This window comes from Ctenopharyngodon idella, chromosome 17 (genome assembly GCF_019924925.1).
Source record: "Ctenopharyngodon idella isolate HZGC_01 chromosome 17, HZGC01, whole genome shotgun sequence".
Classification (NCBI taxonomy): Eukaryota; Metazoa; Chordata; class Actinopteri; order Cypriniformes; family Xenocyprididae; genus Ctenopharyngodon; species Ctenopharyngodon idella.
Window position 1 is genome coordinate 245,970 of NC_067236.1, and position 27,896 is coordinate 273,865.

A 27,896-nucleotide genomic window follows, 5' to 3' on the forward strand; every position below is an offset into this window, starting at 1 on the left:
CAAGTTAAGGCTGCTCTAATCTGTGTCTGCTCAAAATTGTGCGTAAAGATGCAATGCCGCATAAAAGCAGACCTAAAGAATGGCGGGTCTGACCCACCTCAGCCCCTAGTATCAAAGGCAACTCTGATACTGTTTTGGTTCAGTGTAAATGAATGCGAAATTGTCCCACTCTAAACTACATCGTCCTAACAGCTGTCAGCGAGAATCAAGTGGGAGACAAAACATACTGGCCTAGCTCCATATTGTTTTAGGCAAATTAAAAATGTCTATCAACAAGGGACAGTGAAGTAAAAGAGTTCTGTTCTCAAATCATGTAGCAAACCACCAAAATAACAGCAGTCGTCTTGCTGTGTAATCAAATGGCTTGCTCCAGTTTGAAATCTTATAAATATTTGAATTATCTTATATAGGATGTGTTCCATTGAGTTAATTAACCTTCTAGCAAAGTGCTTTAGTTTACGGGTGTTCATTCTCTTCAGCGCGTGCAGCTCAAACAGCAATGATGTTATTTCAAACAGTAATTAAAGATGTTTACTATTACTGTAATATTAAAAATGTTTACTATTTTTTCAAAAACATTAATGCATTATCTTTAATAACTAGCACTTGTATTGTTCTCGTATTATTTATACAAAATAGACATAATGTTACAACTTTTATTTGCACAAAATCACACACAGATGAACTTGAACTGTTACATATTCAGAATACTCCTGTTGTATGCATTCTTCCTGTAACAACACGCCAAAACACAGCAACTAAGCCCAAATAATTCACAACGTTACAATAGTGTATACAATTATAACGTTATGTATATGACAGCCCAAATCATAGTTATTAATGTTTTGTGTTGCTGTTTGAGAGCTTGCGCTGAAGCTAAAGATGATCATCAGTACGATAAAGCGCTGCTGTGTTCGTTGCCATGTCGGACACAAAAATGGCGGTGAGCATAGCGGAAGTGACGTCTTCAGTACCTATGAATAAGGCTTCTGTCACATCCCTAGTTTTCTCATTAGTTAAATTGCACTACCTTCTCTCACTCATTACCCTCCAAACTTTAATCCATATTTATTTTCTTTGTGTGCCAGACTGATAATATTAACGTTTTGCGTTGCTGTTTGAGAGCTCGCGCTGAAGCTAAAGATGATCATCAGTATGATAAAGCGCTGCTGTGTTCTTTGCCATGTCGGACACAAAAATGGTGGTGAGCATAGCGGAAGTGACGTCTTCAGTACCAATGAATAAGGCTTCTGTCACATCCCTAGTTTTCTCATGAGTTAAATTGCACTACCTTCTCTCACTCATTACCCTCCAAACTTTAATCCATATTTATTTTCTTTGTGTGCCAGACTGTTGTGGTTGTTTTGCTGTATATATGGTCCTGTTTGCCCTGCAAAATCCAGTCCTGTCATTGCATGCCTGGACTGTGTTATTCTAGCCTTTTAGTTTTATTTTTGAATTCAAACGAAAGCTTCAGCACTTTGTAATTGAGACATTGCCCTTTCCTAAACCAAGCACCTGACAACAACAAAAACCACTACCACAAGCAAAGCCCTGGCATTCCAACCCTGGGAAACCATGTAGCATATTGTCCTATGAAACAAGTCTGACTCATTTCCTCTTCATTTTTAACAGCTGCATTATTCTGTTGAGTAAGTGGCAGTGAATCTGCAGTTTGTTTGAGTGGTTAGGCAACTGAAAGCAGGCATAATATGTAGTGAATTCCACGTAATATATGCCTATAAATATCTTGCTTGTGGTCACTCACCCCTTTTTCTGGTTATCAAATGATGAGTATGTGTGTAATCAATGGTGTCACATTTTTCACTCTCCTCCGCCTGTAGGGCTGTGGGTGACCGTGATGAACTGTAGGTTGATGGGTTTTGATTGTGTAACTGTGCCAGCTGGGAAGTAACATCTTGTACTTTCATCTTTTCTCTCTTGAGCATGTTAACTAATATACCTGAAAAGCTTAAATTAAGGATAATGATTCGTTTCGGCCTGGAGACCTGTATGATACAAGGAGAATCAAATGCAAAACAGTCAATCAAATGCAAAACAGTGTAAGTTTCTGGAGATTCAAAATCATGACTTGGGTATCCCTGTAACAACTGGTCAAGAATGTAGTGCAGGGTTCTGCAAATTCTGCCCTGCAGAGTTTAGCTAAAACCCTGATCAATATAATTTGAATGAATGTGGATTGGGGCTGTGAAGTTCCAAAAGAAAGCTAAATCAGCATAAAAACATTATAAATGTAGTCCTTACAACTCTGTATGATACTCCAAATCTTCTGAATCAATATGAAAGATTTGTGAATAAGAACTTGAAGAACAGACCAAAATTTAAGTCTCTATTCACTCATTACAGCCCGGTGGGCTGTTAACCACTGTCACTTGATCAGTAGTGAGTTTAACTTGAGAACCAGATTTGTGTTCAAATCATTTTGTAGTGAACAGCACATTCCAAGGCCCAGTTTTATGAGTGGTCCGTCTCTGACTCTTGGATCTTGGTGGACTAGTACAAACAAATGTCCAACCCCAGGTGAAAAAAAGTACACTTCTATAATGTACTTAAAGTGCTCTATTTTCGTTCACTAATTCTAAGGTTTAGTCCCAGGCCGCCATAAAAATCCCTTAGGATCCTTTGAATGCAGTAGTGGTGGCTGAAACAAAGAGAGGCCACAAGAATCTACCTAAATCCATTCATAACTATGTTTGAAAACCTTAAAATTTATGTAAACTACAAAACATCAATTTCACACTTATTCAGAGAAATAAGTATTCTCTGTGACAGCTATTTGTATTGCAACATGTTACACAAATTCATCTGTTAACATACAAATGAATGCATGCATTACAGTTCAATCTTTTTCCATCATGTTTGGACTCTGTGCGTTCAGAATGTAAGACTTGATTTTCCTGCTAAGACAAAAACTGAGAACAAGAACTCTGCAATAAAGCAATAAAGCTTATCCGGAGAGAAGATCTCAAAGAAATAGCATAGGACAACGCCTTGCCCTCACACATCTACAGGATGCAACCCCCCCCCACACACACACAAAAACCCTCCTTCCTTTCCCCTGACTCAAGTCACTGAAAGTTTATATTCTATGTATAATGTAACTTGTATACCTATTGTTTTTTCCCTTTCATGTTTGGTATCATTTTAAATGTCTCGTTTAAATGTCAAAGTGCGATTGGTAAAATGGTCTCAATTTCACAGCAGTCACTAGTATTATGAAGAAGATTGAAAACTAAGGAGAATTCTGTCATCCTTTTGGGTGTTGAAACACCCACTCCTCTCCCCCAAAACAGGTGTTGGTGTAATAAATATTTACAACCCTTTTGTTCTGGTCTGTATATAAGGTGAAGTGTAAAGCAGTCATGCGGGATTTTTCTGTAGCCAGAAGCCCCCATGCAGAGATGGTTGAATGTCTGAAGACATTCACACATCACTGTGTGTATATGCATTTCTTTGAGTAATTGATGTTATGCATTTATTATTTCTGAATTGGCTTCTAATTGTCCAACTATGAAATTGACATGATACATTTTTACTTGACAAATAAAATGTTATATTTGATTTACTCTGGATTCTTCTGAAATCATTATGACCAGTAGATTATTGGAGTCCATATTTCCGCAAATCTGCGTCAGGATAGATTAAAACTAAAGGCCCATGAAAAGAGCATGTGAGCACATCATAGGACTTTTTGATTTTTGTCTATCAACTGGCTTAGCAAGTTGCAGTATTGTGACTAAGAAAACTGTGTTTTTGTATGAGCAAGCATGTGGCGGTTCGACTCAAATGCATTAGTAAACTCTGCACCCTCTGACTAAGATCAGAACTGGCGAGTTTGTGATTGTGAAAGGCACTCACCGGCCGAAGTGACTTTTCTAAGTGATATGGGTCTATAATGAACGAATAATTGAAAATATGAGATACCCAGAATAATCAAAAATCTAAATTAATACAAATGATTAATTTCCAATTGGAAACACAACCTAAGAGTAATAATCATTTAAAATTGGAGTCAGATTAAACGAGTGAAATTAAGTGAACTTCACAGAGGCGCTGAAAAGACATACACGCGTTAACCTTCGCCAAGGCCGTCAGATTCCGTTTTTGGGCCGATGCGGGGTTCCTTACAAGAACAATGCCAAAGGTATTTTGGTGTTGGTTTGGGAAGTGAGCAATGCATTGGTAAAACTTTAACAATACTGTTCTAACTGAGTGCTTTAGATTATGCAAATGAGTCTCACAGGGGAAAGAAGGGTGGGTCACACTGAAATGGAGAAGCACCAAATTGCAATCTCCTCCTCATTGGAAAGGGATAAAGGGATACCCATAATCAGACACTCCTTGTTCTGAGTCTCCAGTCTGTCTAGAGAGACTGTAACAGACAACCACATTCTGAATCGCCGGCTTATCCAGTTAGACATTAACAGATAGACAATACCATTCTGAGACATTAACAAATACACCGTTCTGAGCCTCCAGCCTGTGAAGGAAGAGCAGCAACAGATTCCATGTTCTGAGTCAACAACTTGTGAGACAGCAACAGATATGACAACATTCTGAGTCTACAGTCTGTGAGAAAAGAGACATTAACAGTCACACTACGTTCAGAGTCTTAGTCCAGCAAAACAACAACAGATACAGCATGTTTCAAGTCTCCATGCCAGAGAGATGGGTTCCTGCTTCCATCCTTGCTCCTCCCTCTATTGATTCCACTGTGGGGCTTCGTCCTGGCTCCCCTCTCGGTATCTCTGTGGCTCCTCCTCCCTGGCTCCTCCCTCTATCATCTTCACCTTGGTGTTTCTGTCCGCCAGTTCCTCCCACTACCTTCCGGCCTCCAGGACTGCTCCCAACTCCAGAGCCCCCAACCTCCCCTCTCCCTCCTCTGTTGGTATAGTGGTTACATGCCACAGCAGCGTATTGGTGTTTGTATTAGCAGTAGCAGATCCCTGTACTTGCTATGCAGCAGCAGCAGCAACAGCAATAATCAACCACAGTTGCAATATCAGGAGCAGCAATAGCATAGCAGATCTATTCCATCAAGACCATTAGCATTGTCATATTCATTACTAATCATTACTAAAATCTTCTGAGTTTGTCATGACAGAAATATTATTATGATGAAAAAAAATATAACAAACTATATTAAACATCCAGTTGTTTCATTGTTTTGATTTTACTGGCATACATTTGAATAATATCTTTCATTTTTCATTATTTACATTAACCAGACTGTTATACTGGAAATGAAAGTGTGTTTACTTTTTTGGGGGGCTGAAAATAAAGGAATGTAGATGTAGTGAGACACAGAGTCTTAGGTTTATAAAATAACTATTATTATTAAGTTGAGGAAAAGGATACTGATCTCATTATCACGGTGGGTCAACGTGTCCCGCAGCTTTTGGAGTTCTGTATGTGATTTTCTCTCCTCTCCATCAGACATGCCCATTAAAGAAGGACTGCTGCCATTACTCACCCCATTTTGAGAACAGGATCTCTCTTGCACTTTCACCTAAAAAGGAAATTTGTTTGATATGTAATACTTTTCATTGTTGGAGAATTACTTTCATGTAGCTAGAATGTGCTCTCCTTTTATTTGAGACAAGAAAATCCTAAATATTTCTTTGTAATTGTTCAGGGCACAACACAAAAAATAGTTAGTTAATAATTAGTTAATGCTGTTATTAGGCACATTCCACAATAGCTTTTTTTTTTTTTTTTTTTTTTTATTGTTGTGTAAACTATTTAATATGTTAAGTAAAATTGAGCATAAAATTAACATAGCAAGAGAAGTAGCTAGTTTTAAACACAAAAATATATTGAATTTATATTTAATTAATTGTAACAAAACTAATCCTAATTATTATTACTTTCACTTTAATGTATGCAGCCCTGTTACAGCCTTATTTTGCCCTATAACAAAAAACAATAAGAAAACAAACAAGAAATGACATTTTATTGCATACATTATATTATGCACCCTTTAACCACACGGCTGAACACCGGTTCTCTCATTCTCAGTCATGTTGCTTCTACCAAATGTGTATTCAAAGCAGAGATGTATACGCTATGCCCTCTTCTGAAGATAGGGCAGGAATATGCAGCTCATTTTCAATTAAAGTGCCCCTATTATGGTATTTGAAAGGTTCCTGTTTTTTGTTTTGGAGGTCTCCTACAACAGGTTTACATGCATCCAAGGTCAAAAAACACTTTCATTTTCTCATAATATACATTGCACATCACCACATTGTTCAATGATTGTCAAATGACTCGATGGATGCTTCAGTCCCTCTAAATCCCTCCTTTCTGAGAGCCTGCTCTGCTCTGATTGGCCAGATGGCACAATCTGTTGTGACTGGTCTACCACATACAGCGCAAGCCCATTACCATAACTGATTCAGCTCTGTATGCTTCCTAAGGCTCAGCAGTTTTACACAATGTAAAGACAGTAACGATGGTATCGATTTTACCATATCAATCTGAACGCGAGTCAGATGATGAAACATTAGATGAAATAGTTATTCAACCCGAGCCTCTATCACAAAGATGACTTGAGCATGAGTTTCTCAGTGTTACACTACTCAGTTTGAGGTACATTATGAGATGTAATTCCTCACTATCAGCATTAACAAGTGAATGTCCATCAACAAACTGATGCGTATCTAATTTATTGCGGGCCACATGCGGTAACTTTATCATTAACTGTATCAATAACGGTGTGTAATGACTAAGACAAATCAGTTATATTTAACAAATAATGTTTAAAACTCACTCTGGGGTCTGTCCCCATCCCCTGAGACCAGCCTGGACAAGGGCCTCAGTCACCATCAGATAAACACCCATAGAGGAATTCTGCTTCTCGGAAATCCTACCCATCTTATTGGTCAGGTCAACCCTGAGGGGTGTGACTTCTCCCGGAGCTTAAAAGCCAGCTCACAATGCTTCTCCCTCTCTCTCTCTCTGGCCTACTCTGACAACACTGCAGCTGCAGGGTGCTGCCTGTGGGCCTGCAAGGCCTGGAGGCCTAAGCCATGTGCTCATCTAGAAGAGTGAAAGAACTCTTTCCTACTAAAGGTCAAACTAACCATGCAAGTTTGTCATCGTTCCTTCATTCAACACAGAAGACATAGATTGCAACTTCAGCACCATCGGACTGAACTCTTTCTACTGCAACGGTATATCTGGATGATCTTCAAAAGGCTGAGGCCTAATGCAAGTATCGTACAATATGCTAAATTGCTGCTAGTTAGTTGAAGTTGTGAACCTCCTTTGCTACCAAAGGAGTTTTGTAATGAATACTGATGATTCTTTCCTGGTTTTTGGCTTCTCCATAGCTCCATTTCCTGTCCCACTTCCGGTTCAACTCTATCATTGCTCATTTTACCTATGCATGTGTGACCTGTGTGTATGTATGTGTTCGTTAGTTTAGTTATGTGTTCGTGATTTAGGTAATAAAACTTGTGCACAATACATATTTGGTTCTGACTCCCTGTCTGCTGATAACTTGTCTCTTAAATTATTTAAATCCTATTACCAGCTTTAAGCGCTGTAGATGCTAAGAAAGAATTATTTTTCTATGGCCATGAAAAATACCCTTCTCTTAGAATCAATTAATAATCAATATTGAGCGTTCACAGAATGAACTGATTGATTGATTGTAAATTTAATGTAACTACATCAAGTTAATCTGATTCACTGATTCAAATATTCATAATTAATCATAATTAATAATCATAATGAGTTATGAATAATTATTAATATTTCTCATTTTGAGCTAATATCACTACAGGATTTTGGTGGAGAACGAAAGTCATCATTTTAAACAATTGTTTGCAGACAGGCCCAGTAATCAATCATGTGTTGTTCCATAAGCTTTATTAACATCTTATTCATGCACATAAAATAAAATCAGGAAAACTATAGCTTGAATGCCTTCGTTCAAACGGCAGAAAGTTCCTCGATGCTACAATGCATGTTTAAATTGTACGAAGAAACTAACTTGAAATTATCGAAGAAATCATAATTTCATGATTATAGTAATAATAATAATAAACAAGCGTAAGCCTATTTCTGACGAAGAAATCTCAGATTAATCGCACGTATAAATATTACCAGAATAAACTAACCTGATCTTGGGCGAAGAAAACCCCACGTTCAGCTTTAAATGCATAAGTCTTTTTCTGACGAAGAAATCTCAGATTAAGCAGCATAAATTTACCTGTGTGACAAAGAAATCTCACTACAGCCTTTGTAATAAGTGATCTGAGCGATGCTCCTCAGTCACGATTAAGGCCTTTTTACTATTCGTTATGTCATTGTATTCATATTAATGTGCTGGACTGCTCATATGAAACAATCGTGTTGAATATGTGGTGTAAATTCTAGCCTAGCTAACTAGTAATTCACCATTGTCTGTGAAGTGATGTGCTCTTTGATTTGTGAGTTGTGCGCGATACGTCATGACTGACTGTCCACGCTAGGTGGCCCATGTCCGTGTTTTTCTCAGACAACCTCTATAAAATTCCAGAGCAAATTACATACTGTTATTTGCGCAAATTCAACAGTACTCTGAGAAATGTAATCCAGTCTTAATGCGAATGTCTGTGATTGCTGATGTTGTATTATCTTAACACTTTCTTTCATGTGTTTTGACCTCTCTGAGCTATTGTTTGTGCACCAATCCTATGCACCAAAAGCATGCTTTCATTTAATTTCAATATGTGTGGTATAAAAAATAAAATTATAAAATTAATAAATAGAGCCTGCGAAACCTGCAAAGACGATTTTAATATCAGTCTCAGGTAATAGTAAGGTACATGTCTAGATTTTTCTGCTCACTTATGCAAGTTTATTTTAAACAGCCACTTTCATAATCATGTGAAATTTACTTAAAGAGGGTTTTTTTTAATAAATTTGAATTATATCAATAAATAATTAATTTAAAAACAATTTTAATTGTAAAAATAATAATTGTAACTCGAACAACATATAGAAAAATAGTCCTGTCCTAATAGTGATATAGCATCATGGCTCAATTTCAAATGCGTGTGAAGTTATCATTTGCAGTTCCAAATTTTTATAAGTTCATCAATAAATGGGTAATCAGTAAAAGGGTTAAAGACCACTAATCAAGATTGTAATACACACACACACACACACACACACACACACACACACACTCACTCACTCACTCACTCACACACACACACACACACACACACACACACAGAGAGAGAGAGAGAGAGAGAGAGAGAGAGAGAGAGAGAGAGAAAAAGAGTGAGCCTGAGGGGGGAGAAGGGTAGGACAGAGAGAGAGAGAGAGAGAGAGAGAGAGTGTGAAAAATCCACATTCAAACCAAAATATCTGACTTCCTGTTGGCCGGAGCTAATGACTGTAAATTAGAAAGTTGTCTGGCTTAATGAGAATAATATTTGTACCAAGTTTGGTGACTGTAGGTAAAAATAACCCCCCCACTTTTGTCAAAAGGTGGCGCTACTGAGCCCCTCCACCACGCCCGTTTCTAAGGCTTTGTCCATGTCTACTGGTCGACAATATTGATGTGTGTGTCAAGTTTCATGCAATTTGAAGCATGATAAGAGCCTCAAAAACTCTCAAGAATATTATTAAAGTTTGACATGTTGCCATGGCAACAATATTTAAGATATCACAAATACATTCAGATACAGGTCTACATCTGCCAAGTTTTGACATTATTGTGATGAAGTTTGAAGCAAATCGGGTAAAAAAAAAAAAGAGGGCGATCTCAAAGCATTTTGAAAGTGACACACTTCCTGCTGCCAGTTGGTGGCACTATAACTTTGACTCACAATAGTCACATCCATGTGATCGGACTCCTACAACGAACACACAGCTGAAGTTTCATAAAAATCAATGAATGTATGCATAAGTTATAACACATTTCCTGTGAACCTTTTCTCGTCATAAATTCGTTGCCTCGCCATGGCCAAACAGTTCGAGATATCAAAAATCCGCTGGCAATTTTACATCCTCAATGTCTTGACTTCATGCTGACCAAGTTTGGTGGTGATTGGATTAATAGCCTAGGAGGAGAAGATCAAATTCCAGAGCATGCGTTTTTCAAACAACCTGTAATAGCCGACTTCCTGTTGGGGTGGCGTATAACTTAGGGCACGAAAGTTGTTAGGCCCGATGAGGTCTATATGTGTACTGAGTTTCATACTAATACGTGCAAGCATGTTTGATATATGGACCAAGTTTTTAGACCTTCTTCAAGGGGGCACTGTCGAGCCCCCCTGCCACGCCCGGGTACCAGCCTCTGTGGCGTCCTAATGGCCGCAGATTCCAATGTGTGTGCCAATTTTCAAGAGTTTTTGAGCATGTTAAGGCCCTCAAAAAGCCCCGAATGACGAAAATAAATAAATAAATAAATATAGCTGCAAGCAGCAATGACGGGCCAAAGCCCGGTGGCACCGGCACCCCGGTGGCTTCAGGGCAACTGTGCATGGTGGGCAATGGGCATTTAAAACGGTTAAACATAAAAGGTCTATGTCAAATTCAGACCACATTTACTGCAGCAGCTGGTGCCTCTATGATCACAAACCACCATCCTAATCTGTCATTTTAGTGTTTTTCTTAGACAACCACTATAAAAATTCCAGAGCAAACTACCTACTGTTATTTGCGCAAACTCAACAGTACTCTGAGAAATCTAATCCAGTGTAATGTGAATTTCTGTGATTGCTGATGTTATATTACCCTAACACTTCTCCATGTGTTTTTTGACCTCCCTGAGCTGTTGTTTGCGCACCAATCTTATGCACCAAAATCATGCTTTCATTTAATTTCAGTATAGGTGGTATTTGATGTAAAAATAAAAATATCATAAAATTAATAAATAGAGCCAAATCACGGAACTTGCAAAGATGATTTTAATATCTGTCTCAGGTAAGAGTAAGGTACGTGTCTAGATTTTTCTGCTCACTTACAAGTTTTTTATAAACAGCCACTTTTATAAAATCATGTGACATTTATGTAAATATGAGTTTTGAATAAATTAGAATTATATCAATAAATAATTAATTTAAAAACATATGCGTCGTACGTGATGCTTGCAAACACAGTACGTGAACTTCTGTAATGCCCATGTCTACAAAACACTCTCCTTTGTAAAAAAAAAAAAAAAAAAAAAAATTCTAGTCTTGTCTGAATCAATACATTAAATCACAGTTGTCAGGTAATAAGAATTGTAACTCGTGTCATTTAAAAAAGTAGTCCTGACCAAATAGTGATATAGTGTAATAGTTCAATTTTAAATGAGTGTGAAGTTATCATTTGCAGTGTGTTTTTATATTTTAATTAACTTAATTATCAAACTAATAATATAATACTATATTGTCAGTGGCCTACAAATAAACTGGCTTCAGCTGCTTCAGGTGTGTTTGATTAGGGTTGGCACTAAACTCTGAAGGACAGTGAGTCTGCAAGAAAAGGGTTAAAGGACTGATCAAGGGTGTAAAACTGACACACACACACACACACACACACACACACACACACACACACACACACAGAGATAATTAGTGAGACTGAGGGAGCAAGGGGCAGGGGGAGGACAGAGAGAGAGACAGAGACAGACTGAGAAGATCATTTTAAACAAACAAACAAAAAAAAAAATCTAAATTGTGACATAAAGTAGTCTTTGATAAATGTTTAAATATACCTGCACATACAGTATAAAATAAAAAAGAAATCATTGTTCCATGTATCTAAACTATTGCTCTATTGCTTGATTTATCCAACCCTGTTTAAAAATAGGTATATGCTGCCCTCTAGTTGTTACTCTATGTATGACATTTATCCATTTTTTAATCAGATATAATTAATATGCCTATTTTTAACTCACACATGCTTTTTGAATTGAAAAAAAAAAAAAAAATAGAATAAAATGTGTTTATTTCAAACATTTGTATTATTCTACACATAAATTAATTGTGTATAGTGTTTTTTTTTTTTATAGAAAATATGAGTCATTCCATTTCCCTTTTTTGACATTACTTCAATCTATCACCATGGCAACACCGTTCAAGATATCTATTATCCTTTCTCAATTTAACATGTTCAATGTCTTAGCACCATGGTAAAAAATGTTTGGTCTGAATCGAATAAACCCCCTAGAAGTAGTAGTTTAAAATTCAGAGCCTGTTTATTCAAAAAATCCACATTCAAACCAAAATATCTGACTTCCTGTTGGTCGGAGCTAATGACTGTAAATTAGAAAGTTATCCAGCTTAATGAGACCAATAGGTGTACCGAGTTTGGTGACTTTAGGTTAAACTAACACCCCCTGTTTTGTCAAAAGGTGGCGCTATAGAGGCCCAGCTCCCCGCCCGTTTCTACGGTTTTGCCCATGTCTATTGGTTGACATCTCTGATGTGTGTATTGAGTCTCATGCAATTTGAAGCATGTTAAGAGTCTCAAAATCTTCCAAAACGAATATTAAAGTTTAATGCATTGCCATGGTAACGGTGTTTGAGATATCACAATTCTTTTCAAAGGTCTACATCTGCCATGTTTTGACATTATTCTGATAAAGTTTGAAGCAAATCAGATAAAAATAAGAGGGTGATCTCAAAGCAAGTTGAAAATGACACACTTCCTGCTGCCAGTTGGTGGTGCTATAACTTTGACTCACAATAGTCACATCCATGTGATCAGCCTTGTACAACGAACACACAGCTGACGTTTGATCAAAATCAGTCAATGTATCCACATATTATAACACGTTTCCTGTTTACCTTTTCTCGCCATAAATTTGTTGCCTCGCCACGGCCAAACCGTTTGAGATATCAAAAATCTGATGGCAATTTTTCATCATCAATGTCTTGACTTTGTGCTGACCGAGTTTGGTGGTGATCAGATTAATTGCCTAGGAGGAGTATATCAAATTCCAGAGCATGCGTTTTTCAAACAACCCATAATAGCTGACTTTTTGAGCACGTTAAGGCCCCCAAAAAGCCCTGGAAGTTTGAAAAAAAAAAAAAAAAAAAAAAATCCTTAGGAGAACAATAGGGCCCTGCGCCTTAGTGGTTTGGGCCCTAATAATAATTCTTAGGGGATCAAGATAATAATCCTAGAGAAAACAATAGGGCCTTCAGCCCTTTGGGCTTTGGCCCTAATAATAATCCTTAGGGGATCAAGAGGGCCCTGCGCCATTAGTGGCTTGGGCCCTAATAATAATAATAATAATAATAATAATAATTCTTAGAAAAACAATAGGGCCCTGCGCCTTAGTGGCTTGGGCCCTAATAAACGGAAGAAATCCAATAGGGTCCTCGCACTTTGGTGCTCAGGCCCTAATAATAATAAACGGACGAAATCCAATAGGGTCCTCCCACTTTGGTGCTCAGGCCCTAATAATAATAAACGGAGCAATTCCAATAGGGTCCTCACACCATCGGTGCTCGGGCCCTAATAAACGGACGAAATCCAATAGGGTCCTCGCACTTTGGTGCTTGGGCCCTAATAATAATAAACAGATGAAATCCAATAGGGTCCTCGCACTTTGGTGCTCAGGCCCTAATAATAATTAAAGCTGCAAGCAGCGATGAAAGGGCCCTCGCACCCAGGCTCACCGCCACCCGTTGGCTTTAGGAAAACAGTGAACAGTGGGCAACATGCATGTACGCGAGTAAATACAGGATAATTATTGCAAAGTCATTTGAAAGTGCCAGACTTCCTGCTGCCAACAGGTGGTGCTTTGACCGTAACTGAATATTGCCATGTTGATGTCTTCAGGCCAGGACTATTATCGAACATGTTAAGTTTGGAGCAGATCGGACATTGTATGCCTGAGTTACAACAACTTCCTGTTTCGTGGCGTTAATCGCATACATTAGCACTCAGCCAAGTGTTGCATGATTTAACATGTTTGTAGTATGTTTGGTACTTCTTGGCATATTATAATGTGTTTCAGGGAGTGAATTACAGTGTAAAGCATGCCATTTCCTGTTACCAGCAGGCCGTGCTATGACTAACTGAATATTGGCATATAGATGTCTTTAGGCCAGAGCTGTGTCTGAAACCACTCACTCGTTCACTCATTCACTATTCCCTATATAGTGTATGGCATTTGAGTGCTCTATATCTGCATGGAGTGAACGAAATGAAGTGAGTGAATTCGGACGCTGACGTATACACTGTGCGTCGGAGAGCTGGAGCTGTCGCAGAAACGGCTCGACACGCGATAAAACTATTTTATCCTACATGTTACTTACATTATAAAATAATGTTAATAACAATAACAATCATAATGACTTTATGTAATCATACATGCCTCCGTGCCAGCTTTGTAGTTTAATCGATTGTATAATTGGTTTGTCATGCTTAATATGTGTTCATAATCATTAAATACTATAAAATATTGCAAACAAAAAATAAACACATTAACAATAGTACATTGCATCAAATTATTAAAAATGTCACTTCCTGTTTAAATGCATTTATGCCACTTCAGAGAAGCATTAAACAGTCTGTGTAAATGCACATTTTTGTGATTTTTGCTGATTCAGAGTTGGTTTCTGTGCCGCTTTTTCTGTGTAAAGATGCCTTAAGACATCCCTTTTATAGCTAATCATGTTACAGACCTGATATCAATTAACTTAATTAGTTGCTAGATATTCTCTTTTTTGAGACCTGTAGCAGGTATCAAATTTGAAATGAGCTCATTTAGTGGATAAAAGTGTAAAATTTCTCCCTTTAAACATTTGTTATCTATGTTCTATTGTGAATAAAATATTGGCTCATGTGATTTGAAAGTCTTTTAGTTTTCATTGTATTCAAATTTAAAAAACGTGCCAACATTTCCAGAATTCGGGTTGTAATTAGGGGCCAAGCACCGAAGGTGCGTAGGCACCTATTGAAATCGTTAATTCCATTTCAGTCGGTCACGTTCGACGTTATGTCAGAACAGACTTACAAATGTTAACAAAACAAGCCAATGGTAAGCTGAGCACCTTGGTCTGCGATATTTGCCTCGCAAACTCCGCCCCACAGTGTGGGTATATAAGGAGCACTTTCGCTTCGGAGCCGAGCACATATCTCTGCTTGTCACCGAGTGTTTTCAACGCGTCTTCAGTTGGTGTTGGTGTGCTTCCTGCTTCCTGTTGGCTTGGTGTTTCCCGAGCGTTTCAGCGCCTTCTGAAAGAGCAATTCCTCCTCTTGTGTCAGGGTTTTACAGCCCGTACTTCATCGTAACCAAGAAAACAGGTGGGTTACGACCGATCCTGGACTTGTGCACCTTGAACCGAGCTCTTCACAGACTCCCGTTCAATATGTTAACGCCCAAACACATTTTCGAATGCATTTGTCCTATGGATTGGTTTGCAGCTATCGACCTGAAGGGCGCATACTTTCATGTCTCCATTCTTCCTCGACACAGACCATTTCTTCGGTTCGCTTTCGAGGGGCAGACATATCAGTACAAAGTTCTCCCGTTTGGGTTGGCCCTGTCTCCCCGTGTCTTTACGAAGGTTGCAGAGGGGGCTCTCGCTCCCCTCAGGGTTCAAGGTGTCCGTATTCTCAACTACCTTGATGACTGGCTGATTCTGGCTCACTCTCGAGATCAGTTGTGAAAGCACAGGGATCTGATGCACAGACACCTCGCCCGTCTGGGCCTTTGGGTCAACTGGGAAAAGAGCAAACTCTCCCCTGTGCAGAGGATCTCTTTTCTCGGTATGGAGATAGACTCCGTCGCCATGTTCGCGCAGCTTACCAGCGTGTGTAGCTTACCAGTCTCTGCTGAGCTGCCTGACTCAGTTAAAAGGCAAGAGAGCAGTTCCACTAAAGTTATTTCAGAGGCTCCTGGGGCATATGGCGTCCGCAGCGGCAGTTATTCCGTTGGGATTGCTCCATATGAGACCGCTTCAGCACTGGCTGCATGGCCGAATCCCGAGATGGGCATGGCAACAGGGCACGCTCCGAGTGACCATCACTCTGGCTTGCCGTCAGACCTTTACGCTGTGGTTGGACCTCTCGTTTCTATGCGCCGGTATTCCCCAAGGTCCAGTGTCCAGGCATGTTGTTGTGTCAACAGATGCCTCTGCCATGGGGTGGGGTGCCATGTGCAATGGACATGCTGCGTCAGGCTCCTGGACTGGACCCCGACTTCTGTGGCATGTCAATTGCATCGAGTTGCTAACAGTTCGGCTTGCTCTGCACCGCTTCAGGGCCCTGCTGAGAGAAAAGCACGTCCTGGTCCGTATGGACAACACTGCGACCGTAGCGTACATCAACCGTCAGGGTGGTCTACGCTCCCGTTGCATGTCGCAACTCGCACGTCATCTCCTTTTGTGCAGTCAGAAGCATCCGAGGTCGCTTTGTGCCATTCATATATTGGGCAGACTCAATCTTGCGGCCAACAAGCTTTCTCTGCAACAGTCAGACCCTGGGGAGTGGAGACTCCATCCCCAGTCGGTTCAGCTGATTCGGGAACACTTCAGGGACGCTCAGGTAGACCTGTTTGCCTCCCCAGTCAATTCCCATTGCCAGTTGTTTTACTCCCTGACCGAGGGCACTCTCGGCACGGATGCTCTGGCACATAGCTGGCCGCGGGACCTGGGCAAGTATGCGTTTCCCCCAGTGAGCCTTCTGGCACAAACGCTGTGCAAGATCAGGGAGGATGAGGAGCAGGTCCTTTTGGTTGCACCGTATTGGCCCGGCTGGACCTGGTTCTCCGAACTAGTTCTCCTCGCCACAGCCCCTCTCTGGCCTATCCCTCTGAGGAAGGACCTTCTTTCTCAGAGACGGGGCACCCTCTGGCACCCACGTCCCGATCTTTGGAACCTGCATGTGTGGGTTCTGGACGGGTCGCGGAAGGGTTAGGTACCTTGCCACCTCAGGTGGTTGCTACCATCACTTCGGCTAGAGTCTTGTCTACTAGACAGGCCTATGCCCTGAAGTGGAACCTCTTCGTCACTTGGTGTTCTTCTCATCAAGAAGACCCCTGCGAACTCTTGTTTTCAGTGGAGCTGAAATTTCTGTCGTTAAAGACTGTGCTCCTGATGGCTTTGGCTTCGGTTAAGAGGGTCAGGGACCTGCAGGCTTTTTCAGTTGACGAAGCGTGCCTGGAATTCAGGTGGTGAACTTGCAAGATCTGCCCTTGGAGGAGGCAGACCCAGCCCTGGCGCTGCTCCGTCCTGTACGTGCTCTTCGCACTTACAGTGGGTACGGAAAGTATTCAGACCCCCTTAAATTTTTCACTCTTTGTTATATTGCAGCCATTTGCTAAAATCATTTAAGTTCATTTTTTTCCCTCATTAATGTACACACAGCACCCCATATTGACAGAAAAACACAGAATTGTTGACATTTTTGCAGATTTATTAAAAAAGAAAAACTGAAATAATCACATGGTCCTAAGTATTCAGACCCTTTGCTTAGTATTTAGTAGAAGCACCCTTTTGATCTAATACAGCCATGAGTCTTTTTGGGAAAGATGCAACAAGTTTTTCACACCTGGATTTGGGGATCCTCTGCCATTCATCCTTGCAGATCCTCTCCAGTTCTGTCAGGTTGGATGGTAAACGTTGGTGGACAGCCATTTTTAGGTCTCTCCAGAGATGCTCAATTGGGTTTAAGTCAGGGCTCTGGCTGGGCCATTCAAGAACAGTCACGGAGTTGTTGTGAAGCCACTCCGTTATTTTAGCTGTGTGCTTAGGGTCATTGTCTTGTTGGAAGGTAAACCTTCGGCCCAGTCTGAGGTCCTGAGCACTCTGGAGAAGGTTTTCGTCCAGGATATCCCTGTACTTGGCCGCATTCATCTTTCCCTCGATTGCAACCAGTCGTCCTGTCCCTGCAGCTGAAAAACACCCCCACAGCATGATGCTGCCACCACCATGCTTCACTGTTGGGACTGTATTGGACAGGTGATGAGCAGTGCCTGGTTTTCTCCACACATACTGCTTAGAATTAAGGCCAAAAAGTTCTATCTTGGTCTCATCAGACCAGAGAATCTTATTTCTCACCATCTTGGAGTCCTCCATGCGGGCTTTCATGTGTCTTGCATTGAAGAGAGGCTTCCGTCGGGCCACTCTGCCATAAAGCCCCGACTGGTGGAGGGCTGCAGTGATGGTTGACTTTCTACAACTTTCTCCCATCTCCCGACTTCATCTCTGGAGCTCAGCCACAGTGATCTTTGGGTTCTTCTTTACCTCTCTCACCAAGGCTCTTCTCCCCTGATAGCTCAGTTTGGCCGGACGGCCAGCTCTAGGAAGGGTTCTGGTCGTCCCAAACGTCTTCCATTTAAGGATTATGGAGGCCACTGTGCTCTTAGGAACCTTATGTGCAGCAGAATTTTTTTTGTAACCTTGGCCAGATCTGTGCCTTGCCACAATTCTGTCTCTGAGCTCTTCAGGCAGTTCCTTTGACCTCATGATTCTCATTTGCTCTGACATGCACTGTGAGCTGTAAGGTCTTATATAGACAGGTGTGTGGCTTTCCTAATAAAGTCCAGTCAGTATAATCAAACACAGCTGGACTCAAATGAAGGTGTAGAACCATCTCAAGGATGATCAGAAGAAATGGACAGCACCTGAGTTAAATATATGAGTGTCACAGCAAAGGGTCTGAATACTTAGGACCATGTGATATTTCAGTTTTTATTTTTTAATAAATCTGCAAAAATGTCAACAATTCAATATTCAGTCAAAAATTCAAATTCAGTCAAAATGGGGTGCTGTGTGTACATTAATGAGGAAAAAAAAAAGAACTTAAATGATTTTAGCAAATGGCTGCAATATAACAAAGAGTGAAAAATTTAAGGGGGTCTGAATACTTTCCGTACCCACTGTACGTTGACAGAACTCAGTGCTTCAGGACCTCAGGTCAGCTCTTTGTTTGTTTTGGAGGCCAGCAGAAGGGGAAGGCTGTCTCCAAGCAGAGGTTATCCCACTGGATAGTGGATGCTATTGTCTTGGCTTATCAGTCTCAAGACCTGCCATGCCCATTAGGGGTGAGAGCCCATTCTAATCGGAGTGTGGCTTCCTCCTGGGTGCTGGCGCATGGCGCCTCGCTAACAGACATCTGTAGAGGGCGACACCTAGCACATTTGCGAGATTCTATAATCTTCGTGAAGAGCCTGGGTCCTCTCGGGTACTCGCCTCTTCGGGCCAGTAGTAGGACCTGCTCGGTGTCATTGCTTGCTGCGCAATTCCACTCCACAGACTGGATGCGTGCGCTTTTCTCCTCAGGTGAGTTCCACAGTTAGAACCCTTGGTTCCTCCAGCACTGTTGATGTCTACACTTGCGTGCATGCCCTTTCAGTCAGCTCCTGTGTTAGATTAGGTGCCTCCATGTGTTGTGATTGCCCTCTCTGGGTAATCCCACGTGTGATTTCCACAGTAAGTCTCCTTCGGGTGCATGTGTCTTCCCTTGGCAAGCCATTTGCCATCTCTGATGTGTAACTACCACCCTGCGGGCTGGATACCTCAGAGTTCTCCCTATCACTGTTATCTGGTTGATATGTCCTTGTAAGACCTCCTTAGCATATATCTAGCATATATAGCATATATCAAGGCAGCCTGTTAGCATATTCCGGTTGGGGTATGCTTCCTAGTGCATTCTGTATTTAGTGTAGTCCTTCGCTCGTGCTGGGCCTCACGACAGGGTGCCATCACTTATACAGGTCACTGGAAGACAGCTATTGTGGCGTTCTGTAAGGGACCCCATTCGTCAGTCTGTTCTGACGTAACGTCGAACATGAAAGGGAACGTCTAGGTTACGTATGTAACCCTCGTTCCCTGAAGGAGGGAATGGAGACGTTACGTCCCTTTGCCACAATTGCTGTTCTGCTGAAATGCCGGGTCGTTGGCCACATAAATGTGATGGACATCATGCCGAGCCGAATGATATCCAATTTTTCCATATCGGCTATTTCCGCCGTCAGCCATTTTGAATTTTAATTTAGTGTATTGTTACGAAACTCGGTTTGGGTCATCAGCACGATGCCCTGAAGGAGGCTGAGAAGTTTCGGACCAGCGCCACCTAGTGGAGAAAAAAAATATTTATATGCTTATAATTTTGGATGGCAAAAAGTTATGTATTTCGTGTTGATAAACAAAACCGCTTTCGTATACCACAGCAACGAATTAGAGGCTTGATGTCAAAGTGATTGTTGAGTCTGTATCTCTGCATTGCTTTGACATTTTGACACCAAACTTTGCGAGTGTCATTGTCACCTCACTCTGACCATACCGCATGAATTTGGTCACAGCGCCACCCATTGTTCGAAAGTGATAAACCAGTAAATATTTATTATTAACTGTATTTATGATTTTTCAGCTCTTTTGCCTAAAATGATCTTAATAGATCTTTAATTGCTCACTGTTGCAGTTGGTCTGATGCTCCCAGTCATGTTACCATGACTTGCTGTGCTGCTTTTGTGCTTGGCCCTGTAATTGCTGCTCGCAGCTATATTATTTCTATTGTTATTATCAATACCAGTAATTAATTTCATTCTTTTATATTCATGTACAAGTAAAAACGTCACAATTACAGTCTTACTGAACAATTTTGCAAACCGTCAATTTGTGCCACCTGGTGATGATTTCGTCAACGAGAATCACATATGACTGGGTTGTATTTGTGGTGATAATGAGTATTTTTGTTGACTACCTTCTGTTTGTTTTTATTGAACATTAATGCAGCAACAGATTTTGTGTTAAAATAAATCATAAAAGTTTGTTTGTTTAAAAATGAATAAATGTATGGATGAGGTGGCGAGGTGGGTCTTTTACCCCACACATGGGGCAAAAGGCACTAAGTATTGACACAAATTCTTTAGCTAAAATAATATGTTTTTAATAATGTCTAAATAAATAAATCCACATGTTAGAAAACTAGGCTATATTAGTTGTGGCCTAATGGTTAGAGATTTGGACTTATGCTGCAGTCGGCCGCTTTTGCTCTTTTCGATGTGTATGTGGGGTAATGCTCTGTTTTACATGGTTAAAACAATCATACTAAATACATTTGAGTGTTTTGAAAGTTATGTTATCGTTACTCTGTGCATTCGCTCGGTGGCTGGTACGAGAGTCTTGTAGTACTTTTGCAGTAATGTAGATCCATATTTAAATAAATTAATAAAACCTGGATGACTTGTGTCGCTAAATGACATGCAATTAATTTTAAAATAAATGTTGTAATGGAGAAAGCTCTCTCTGATTATGCTATGTTAGCCACTTGACAAAATTGTGTTGTCTCTGAAGCATGGTAAAAACATGGTACTCGTCGTAAATTAAGAAAACAAGCAATTCAAACAATAAGACTAACCACGTTGAGCTATATAACAATGATTAGTTTTCTGTCGATAAATGTATCCAAACAGTTGCTCACTTGTCTAATAAAACACATAATATATTAAAGCGTCCATGGTGTTTCCATGGTTTCTATGCAAGTAAAATAGGTTAATTTTTGACCCTCAATTTCCTAAGACCTGTGTGAATTCAGTGTGAATAGAGTTACAAAAGTCTTAATGATCTAAAAAAGAATATCATAGTCCTCTTGTAAAAGCTCACATTAACACACATTCACAAATTTCTGCACATTCACAAAAGGGATATCCAATCAGTTCATCCCCAAAGTGATATCTTTTTCCAATATCTTTGACAATCAGTATCTCTAAGCATTTTGGGGAGCATGGCTAACCAGGTTAGTTTACAACAACCCTTGGTTGTAAGCACCACGAAAGTGGCTTTAGATTTTAGTGGTTGTAATGAAGGGCTGACAGCGTGAGGATCCATTTGCAGTTTCTTTATTGTGACAACAAAGCACAAGGCAGACAAGGGCAAGACAGTAGCGGAAACAGGGACAGGCTTGGGTCGAGGCAGGCGGCAGACAAACCGAAACTTACAACAGGCAGAGTTCAGGGCAGGCGGCAGGCAAACGTAATCCAGGAAACAGGCAAGGTTCAAGGCAGGCGGCAGAGGTTCACAAATGATAAACAGTCCAATCGATAGCAAGGTAACAGTCCACAAGAAAACGCTCAGTAGTGATCACCGGAGCAAATCAAGACTTCGCAGTGTATGGGTGCGTGTGTGCGTCTTAAATAGTGTGAGTGTGATGATCGCAGGTGTGTGCAATCAGTCCCAGGAATGAGGGCCTATGGGTAACGTAGTCCAGAAGGAAGTGACTCAGAACTCAGGTGATGGCTCCCTTCGGCGGCCGGGAGGAGGAGCCGCGGGAGCCGTATTCGTGACAGTGGTGTTCATCACCATAGTAACATATGCTCAATGGCTAACCTGCTCTGGGGCAGGTTATGTTATGGGTAAGAGATCTCAAACAAAATTTGGACCAATCAGCTGTGAGCAAAGTGACACATTTCTGACTCAAAGTCACTTCCCCATTTCTGCTCCAAGTTAAACATTACTATATAGCAAAAGTTTTTTAAAAGACAAAATTGTAATAATAGTTTTGTATGATTTAGATATTATGTAATTATTAGGGCTGGGAAGCGATTAAAATTTGTAATCTAATTAATTACATGATGTGACGATTAATTAAACTAATTAATAGCAAATTTATCGTACATCAAATTTGGCTGATAAATTAACCCCAAAAGATCATTTGAAGTCATTATTGTCTAAAGCATAAAATAGACATTACAAAAAGTAGATTCAGAAAGAAATATTTTATTTGATTCAACATAGAATTTATTACACAAACTTTTGGACCATGAGTAAATGATGACTGAATTTTAATTTTTGGGTGAACTAAATCTTGGGTGAACTAAAACTTTTTTTATTTTTATTTTAATTTTTTTTGTTTATCAATATGGAAATATGAAATTGAAAGTAAACATATGGTCAACTGATGTTTTATGAATCATTTTCTGAGAAGTTAATTTACTGAAGGCTACCAAAAAAGCTAGGTTACTAAGTTTAATAAATTAATTCACCACAATATGTGCACATTTATTATTAATGTGGGGGGCGACACGTCACACAGACACAATAGCGCTATATGGCAGATGTATCACTTTTATTTCGTTTTTAATAATGAACTATAGGCTATGACAGTGTTGAGCACCCAGGGAAAAATATGAGTTATTCTCCATTCATTTTAACCAATAAAAAATGACTGCAGCTTTCAGAAGCAACGTTCTTTTCATTTTTATAGTTCACTTGAGGCAGTTACTTTGGCATTTTTTAACGATGCATGTCGAGTGCGCATCAATGTAATTAATACATTAACGCGAGAGCACATCAATGTAATGTGCAGCACGAATCTCTCCACAAAACTTGCACGCTCTCAAATAGTGTACTCATGCCTCTACTCTGGCTCAGATATTACGTGTGCACGCTCGGTTATGGACGGTTTGGGTGTGGGCACCAACTGACAGAAACATAAAACAGCACCTAATATTTGAATGTGATTTGTCATTTAAATCACGTCAGTTGATCTATAATGCGTGATGGGTGCTGCCACCAAAGCGAAAGTGCAAAAGCACGTTTGAATTTAGCAGTGAACGTTCTGATCTTGCCGATGTTGTCGTACACTTCAAAGGGTTCAAATCGATCGACTTTCATATCTTTATGGCCATTCTAACTGCATTCTATAGGCTATATCACGCAGTGAGTTGTTGCCTTGCATTATATTCATCAGTCAACTGTATGAAATGTCAGATGTTGGTCTAGAGGCGGGGGAAGTGCGTTAAATGCATTAAAAAAAAATTAACACGTTATTTTTTCCAGTAATTAATTAATCTAATAAACGCGTTAAACTCCCAGCCCTAGTAATTATTATATCCTTAATCCATTACACATGCACAATTTTTAAATTATTATGAAGCTCTTAGTTTAAAGGCACAGTATGTAGAATTTTCGCCGCTAGAGGTCGCCTATTCAAAACAAAGGTCTAGCTTGATGACACCAAGTTTGAGCGGTGAATCTTGGGAGATGTCGTCTTCACCTCACAGCCAGTGGAAAATAATCGGGACAGGACTCGGGCAGAAACCATGTTCATGGATGAGATTATTAACGTTACTGTAGTATGAAGCAGAACGGTGCTGTGGGAGCTGAATGAGCGATTGCTAATGAGAGATGATCGTGACACACGGCTCAACAGTAGAGGAACTTTTATTATGCCACAGTCGCCGCTTCTGCTTCTTCCAATCAAGCGTTTGAGGTAATGCAGCACTGTTTTATCATATTAGATACATTTGAGTGTGTTACTGCCGAGCGAACGCTGTGAGACCCTTGACACTGCAGTATGGCGAGATCGATTTTAGAATATCATATTAATAAATGCTGGATGGCTTGTGCTGATAAATGGCATGCAATTAAATACAAATGTATTGTATAATGGAGAAAATGCTGTATTATACTAAAAATAAAGCTGCTTCTGATTATGCTATGTTAGCTACTTGAGAAAATACTGTTTTTTTCTGAGGCATGGTAAAAGCATGGTACTCACAGAAAATCAAGAAAACAAGATTTAAACAATAAGACTAAATGTATTGAGCTATATAACAATAATTCTATAAATGTAACTAAACAGTTGTTCTCTTGTCTAATAAAACATGAAATATATGAAAGCGTCTTTGGTGTTTCCATGGTTTCTACAAAATAAAATCAGAAATCGAGGGTAATGCGGGTATGACGTCACTGATAGGCGACGCACGGACAGTCGGACACGTCCATGTCCTGGTTAAAAATTGCTTATTTCTCTGGATTTAAACATTCTTGGAAACATTGGTTTCTACAAATAATGTACGTATACAAGTCAACAAAATATATAACACTGTTCTAGTGGTTTTTGGATATTTTAATCCAAAAATCCTACATATTGTGCCTTTAAATGAATATAAATATATAAATATGTAAAGCTTTAAAACTACTACATGTTTGTTTACATGTTAAAGTCTCTAAAGTGTGTGTTTTGTGTGTGTGTGTGTGTGTGTACAGTGCCTTGCAAAATTATTCATATTCACTGAACTTTTCCACATTTTGACACATTACAACCACAAACAAAAATTAATTTTATTGAGATTTTATGTGACAAACCAACACAAAGTGGCACATAATTATGAAGTGAAAGGAAAATGATTAATGGTGTCCAAAAGTTTTTACAAATAAATATCTGAAAAGTGTGGTGTGCATTTGTATTCAGCCCCCTTTACTCTGATACCCCTAAATAGAATTCAGTGGAACCAATTGCCTTCAGAAGTCACCTAATTAGTAAATAGAGTCCACCTGTGTGTAATTTAATCTCAGTATAAATGCAGCTGTTCTGTGAAGCCCTCAGAAGTTTGTTAGAGAACATTAGTGAACAAACAGCATCATGAAGACCAAAAAACACACCAGACAGGTCAGGGATAAAGTTGTGGAGAAGTTTAAAGCAGGTTTTAGGTTATAAATCAATATCCCAAGCCTTGAACATCTCACGGAGCACTGTACAATCCGATTTTGCAAAGAAGAATGGGCAAAAATGTCACTCTCTAGATGTGCAAAGCTGGTAGAGACATACCCCAAAAGACTTGCAGCTGTAATTGCAGTGAAAGGTGGTTCTACAAAGTATTGACTCAGGGGGGCTGAATACAAATGTACGCCACACTTTTCAGATATTTATTCGTAAAAATATTTGGACACCATTTATCATTTTCCTTCCACTTCACAATTATGTATAAATTTGTGTTGGTTTATCACATAAAATCCCAATAAAATACATTTTTGTTTGTGGTTGTAACGTGTCAAAATGTGGAAAAGTTCAGTGGGTATGAATACTTTTGCAAGGCACTGTGTGTGTGTGTGTGTGTGTGTGTGTATATATATATATATATATATATATATATATATATATATACACACAGTTGCAAGAAAAAGTATTTGAACCATTTGCAGAATCTGTGAAAATGTTAATAATTTTAACAAAATAAGGGAGATAATACAAAATGCATGTTATTTTTTATTTAGTACTGTCCTGAGTAAGATATTTTACATAAAAGATGTTTACATATAATCCACAAGACAAAAAAAAAAAAAAAAAAAAAGCTGTATTTATTAAAATAACCCCATTCATAAGTATGTGAACCATTGATTCTTAATACTGTGTGTGGTTACCTGGATGATCTACGACTGTTTTTTTTTGTTTTGTGATGGTTGTTCACGAGTCCCTTGTTTGTCCTGAGCAGTTAAACTGAGCTCTGTTCTTCAGAAAAAAATCTCCAGGTCCTGCAGATTCTTCAGTTTTCCAGCATTTTTTGCATATTTGAACTCTTTACAGCAGTGACTGAATGATTTTGAGATCCATCTTTTCACACTGAGGACAACTGAGGGACTCAAACACAACTTTTAAAAAAAGTCCAAACATTCACTGATGCTCCAGAAAAAAACATGATGCATTAATAGATGGGGGGTGAAAACATTTGGAATTTGAAGATCAAGGTAAATTGTATTTAATTTGTCTTCCGGGAAACATGCAAGTATTTTCTGTTGCTTCCGAAGGGCAGTACTAAATGGAAAAAAAAAATGATATTCAAGCGAAATAAGAAAAATTTGGACCTCTTCATCCTGTTCAAAAGTTTTCACCCCCCGACTCTTAATGCATCGTGTTTCCTTCTGAAGCATAAGTGAATGTTTGAACCTTTTTTAATAGTTGCGTTTGAGTCCCTCAGTTGTCCTCAGTGTGAAAAGATGGATCTCAAAATCATTCAGTCACTGTTGTAAAGGATTCAAGTATGCAAAAGATGGTGGAAAACTGAAGAATTTTTGGAACCTGGAGATTTTTTTTTGAAGAACAGAGCTCAGTTTAACTGCTCAGAATAAACAAGGGACTCATGAACAACCATCACACAACAAAAAAACAGTCGTAGATCATCCAGGTAACCACACACAGTATTAAGAATCAATGGTTCACAAACTTTTGAACTGGGTAATTTTAATAAATACAGCTATTTTTTTGTCTTATGGATTATATGTAAATATCTTTTATTTAAAATATCTTACTAAGGACAGTACTAAATAAAAAATAACATGCATTTTGTACGATCTCTCTTATTTTAATAAAATTTTGCACATTTTCACAGATTCTGCAAGTGGTTCACATACTTTTTCTTGCAACTGTATATATGCATGTTATATATATGCATGTTATATATATATTTTGGGTGAGGAGCATGCACGCTCAGTCCTTGAGGGGGCTGTTTGCATGCATTGCGAGCATTTCCCTTTGAGGAAGTTGTGCTCTCGTCTGTCCCATTTCTCAAGGGAATAGGGACAGCCATCTGCACCTCACAGAAACTGCACTCGTGGGGTTCGCAGATGGAGCTTGCTGACGAGTTTGAAAGAGGTATGAATATCTCTCTGTAGTCGGTGGCTAGCGAGAGCAAGCTGCCGGATAATGATGTGTTATCTCTCACACCATCTGATTCAGCAGTGAGTGTGCTCCTCACCTCAAGCCAAGAAGAGCAGGCAGAGGCTAAATATGGTTATGCGTTGATGCCGCCGTTTGAACAGATGCTCATGAGCTATCTTTTATCTCTGCCAACCAAGCCGCTGCATCTTACGTCATGCTTGAATGGCAGAGCATATGCAGCCAGAGGGTCAGGCTGGAGCGGCTTTGCACATGATGGCTGTGTTGCATGCTTACTAGGCTGACCTGCTGAAGGACCTGAATCAGGGCCAGGGCTCCCCCCTGAGGTGGTAGAGGAGATTCATCTCTGGGTAAACCTGGCCAATATTGGGGATGTGCTGGTTTCACCTTACGAGCTGTTTGGCACATGCGTTGAAACGGTGGTCGGGAAGTTTCGGGAGGTGAAGGCATGCTCCACAGCTTTTAAAACCTGCATACCGTGCTGGTCCAGGCAAACGTCTCAAGCCACAAAGGGAGCTGATCCGTCCCAGTCT

General features: G+C 39.7%; 1 protein-coding gene across 3 annotated transcripts in view; it reads right to left on the minus strand.

The window, feature by feature from the left end:
• The window catches only part of kif6 (kinesin family member 6), a 204,618-nt gene that overhangs the window by 86,882 nt on the left and 89,840 nt on the right, over positions 1-27,896 (minus strand). For all 3 annotated transcript variants that reach the window (XR_007925896.1, XM_051867843.1, XM_051867844.1), the window contains exons 12-13: positions 5,380-5,530; positions 1,769-1,963 (exon numbers count right to left, since the gene is read on the minus strand). Coding sequence is in view for 2 of the 3 variants with exons in the window: in XM_051867843.1 (XP_051723803.1) it covers positions 1,769-1,963; positions 5,380-5,530 (346 nt within the window). In the remaining variant the exon portion in view is untranslated. The remainder of the gene's footprint in view (positions 1-1,768; positions 1,964-5,379; positions 5,531-27,896) is intronic.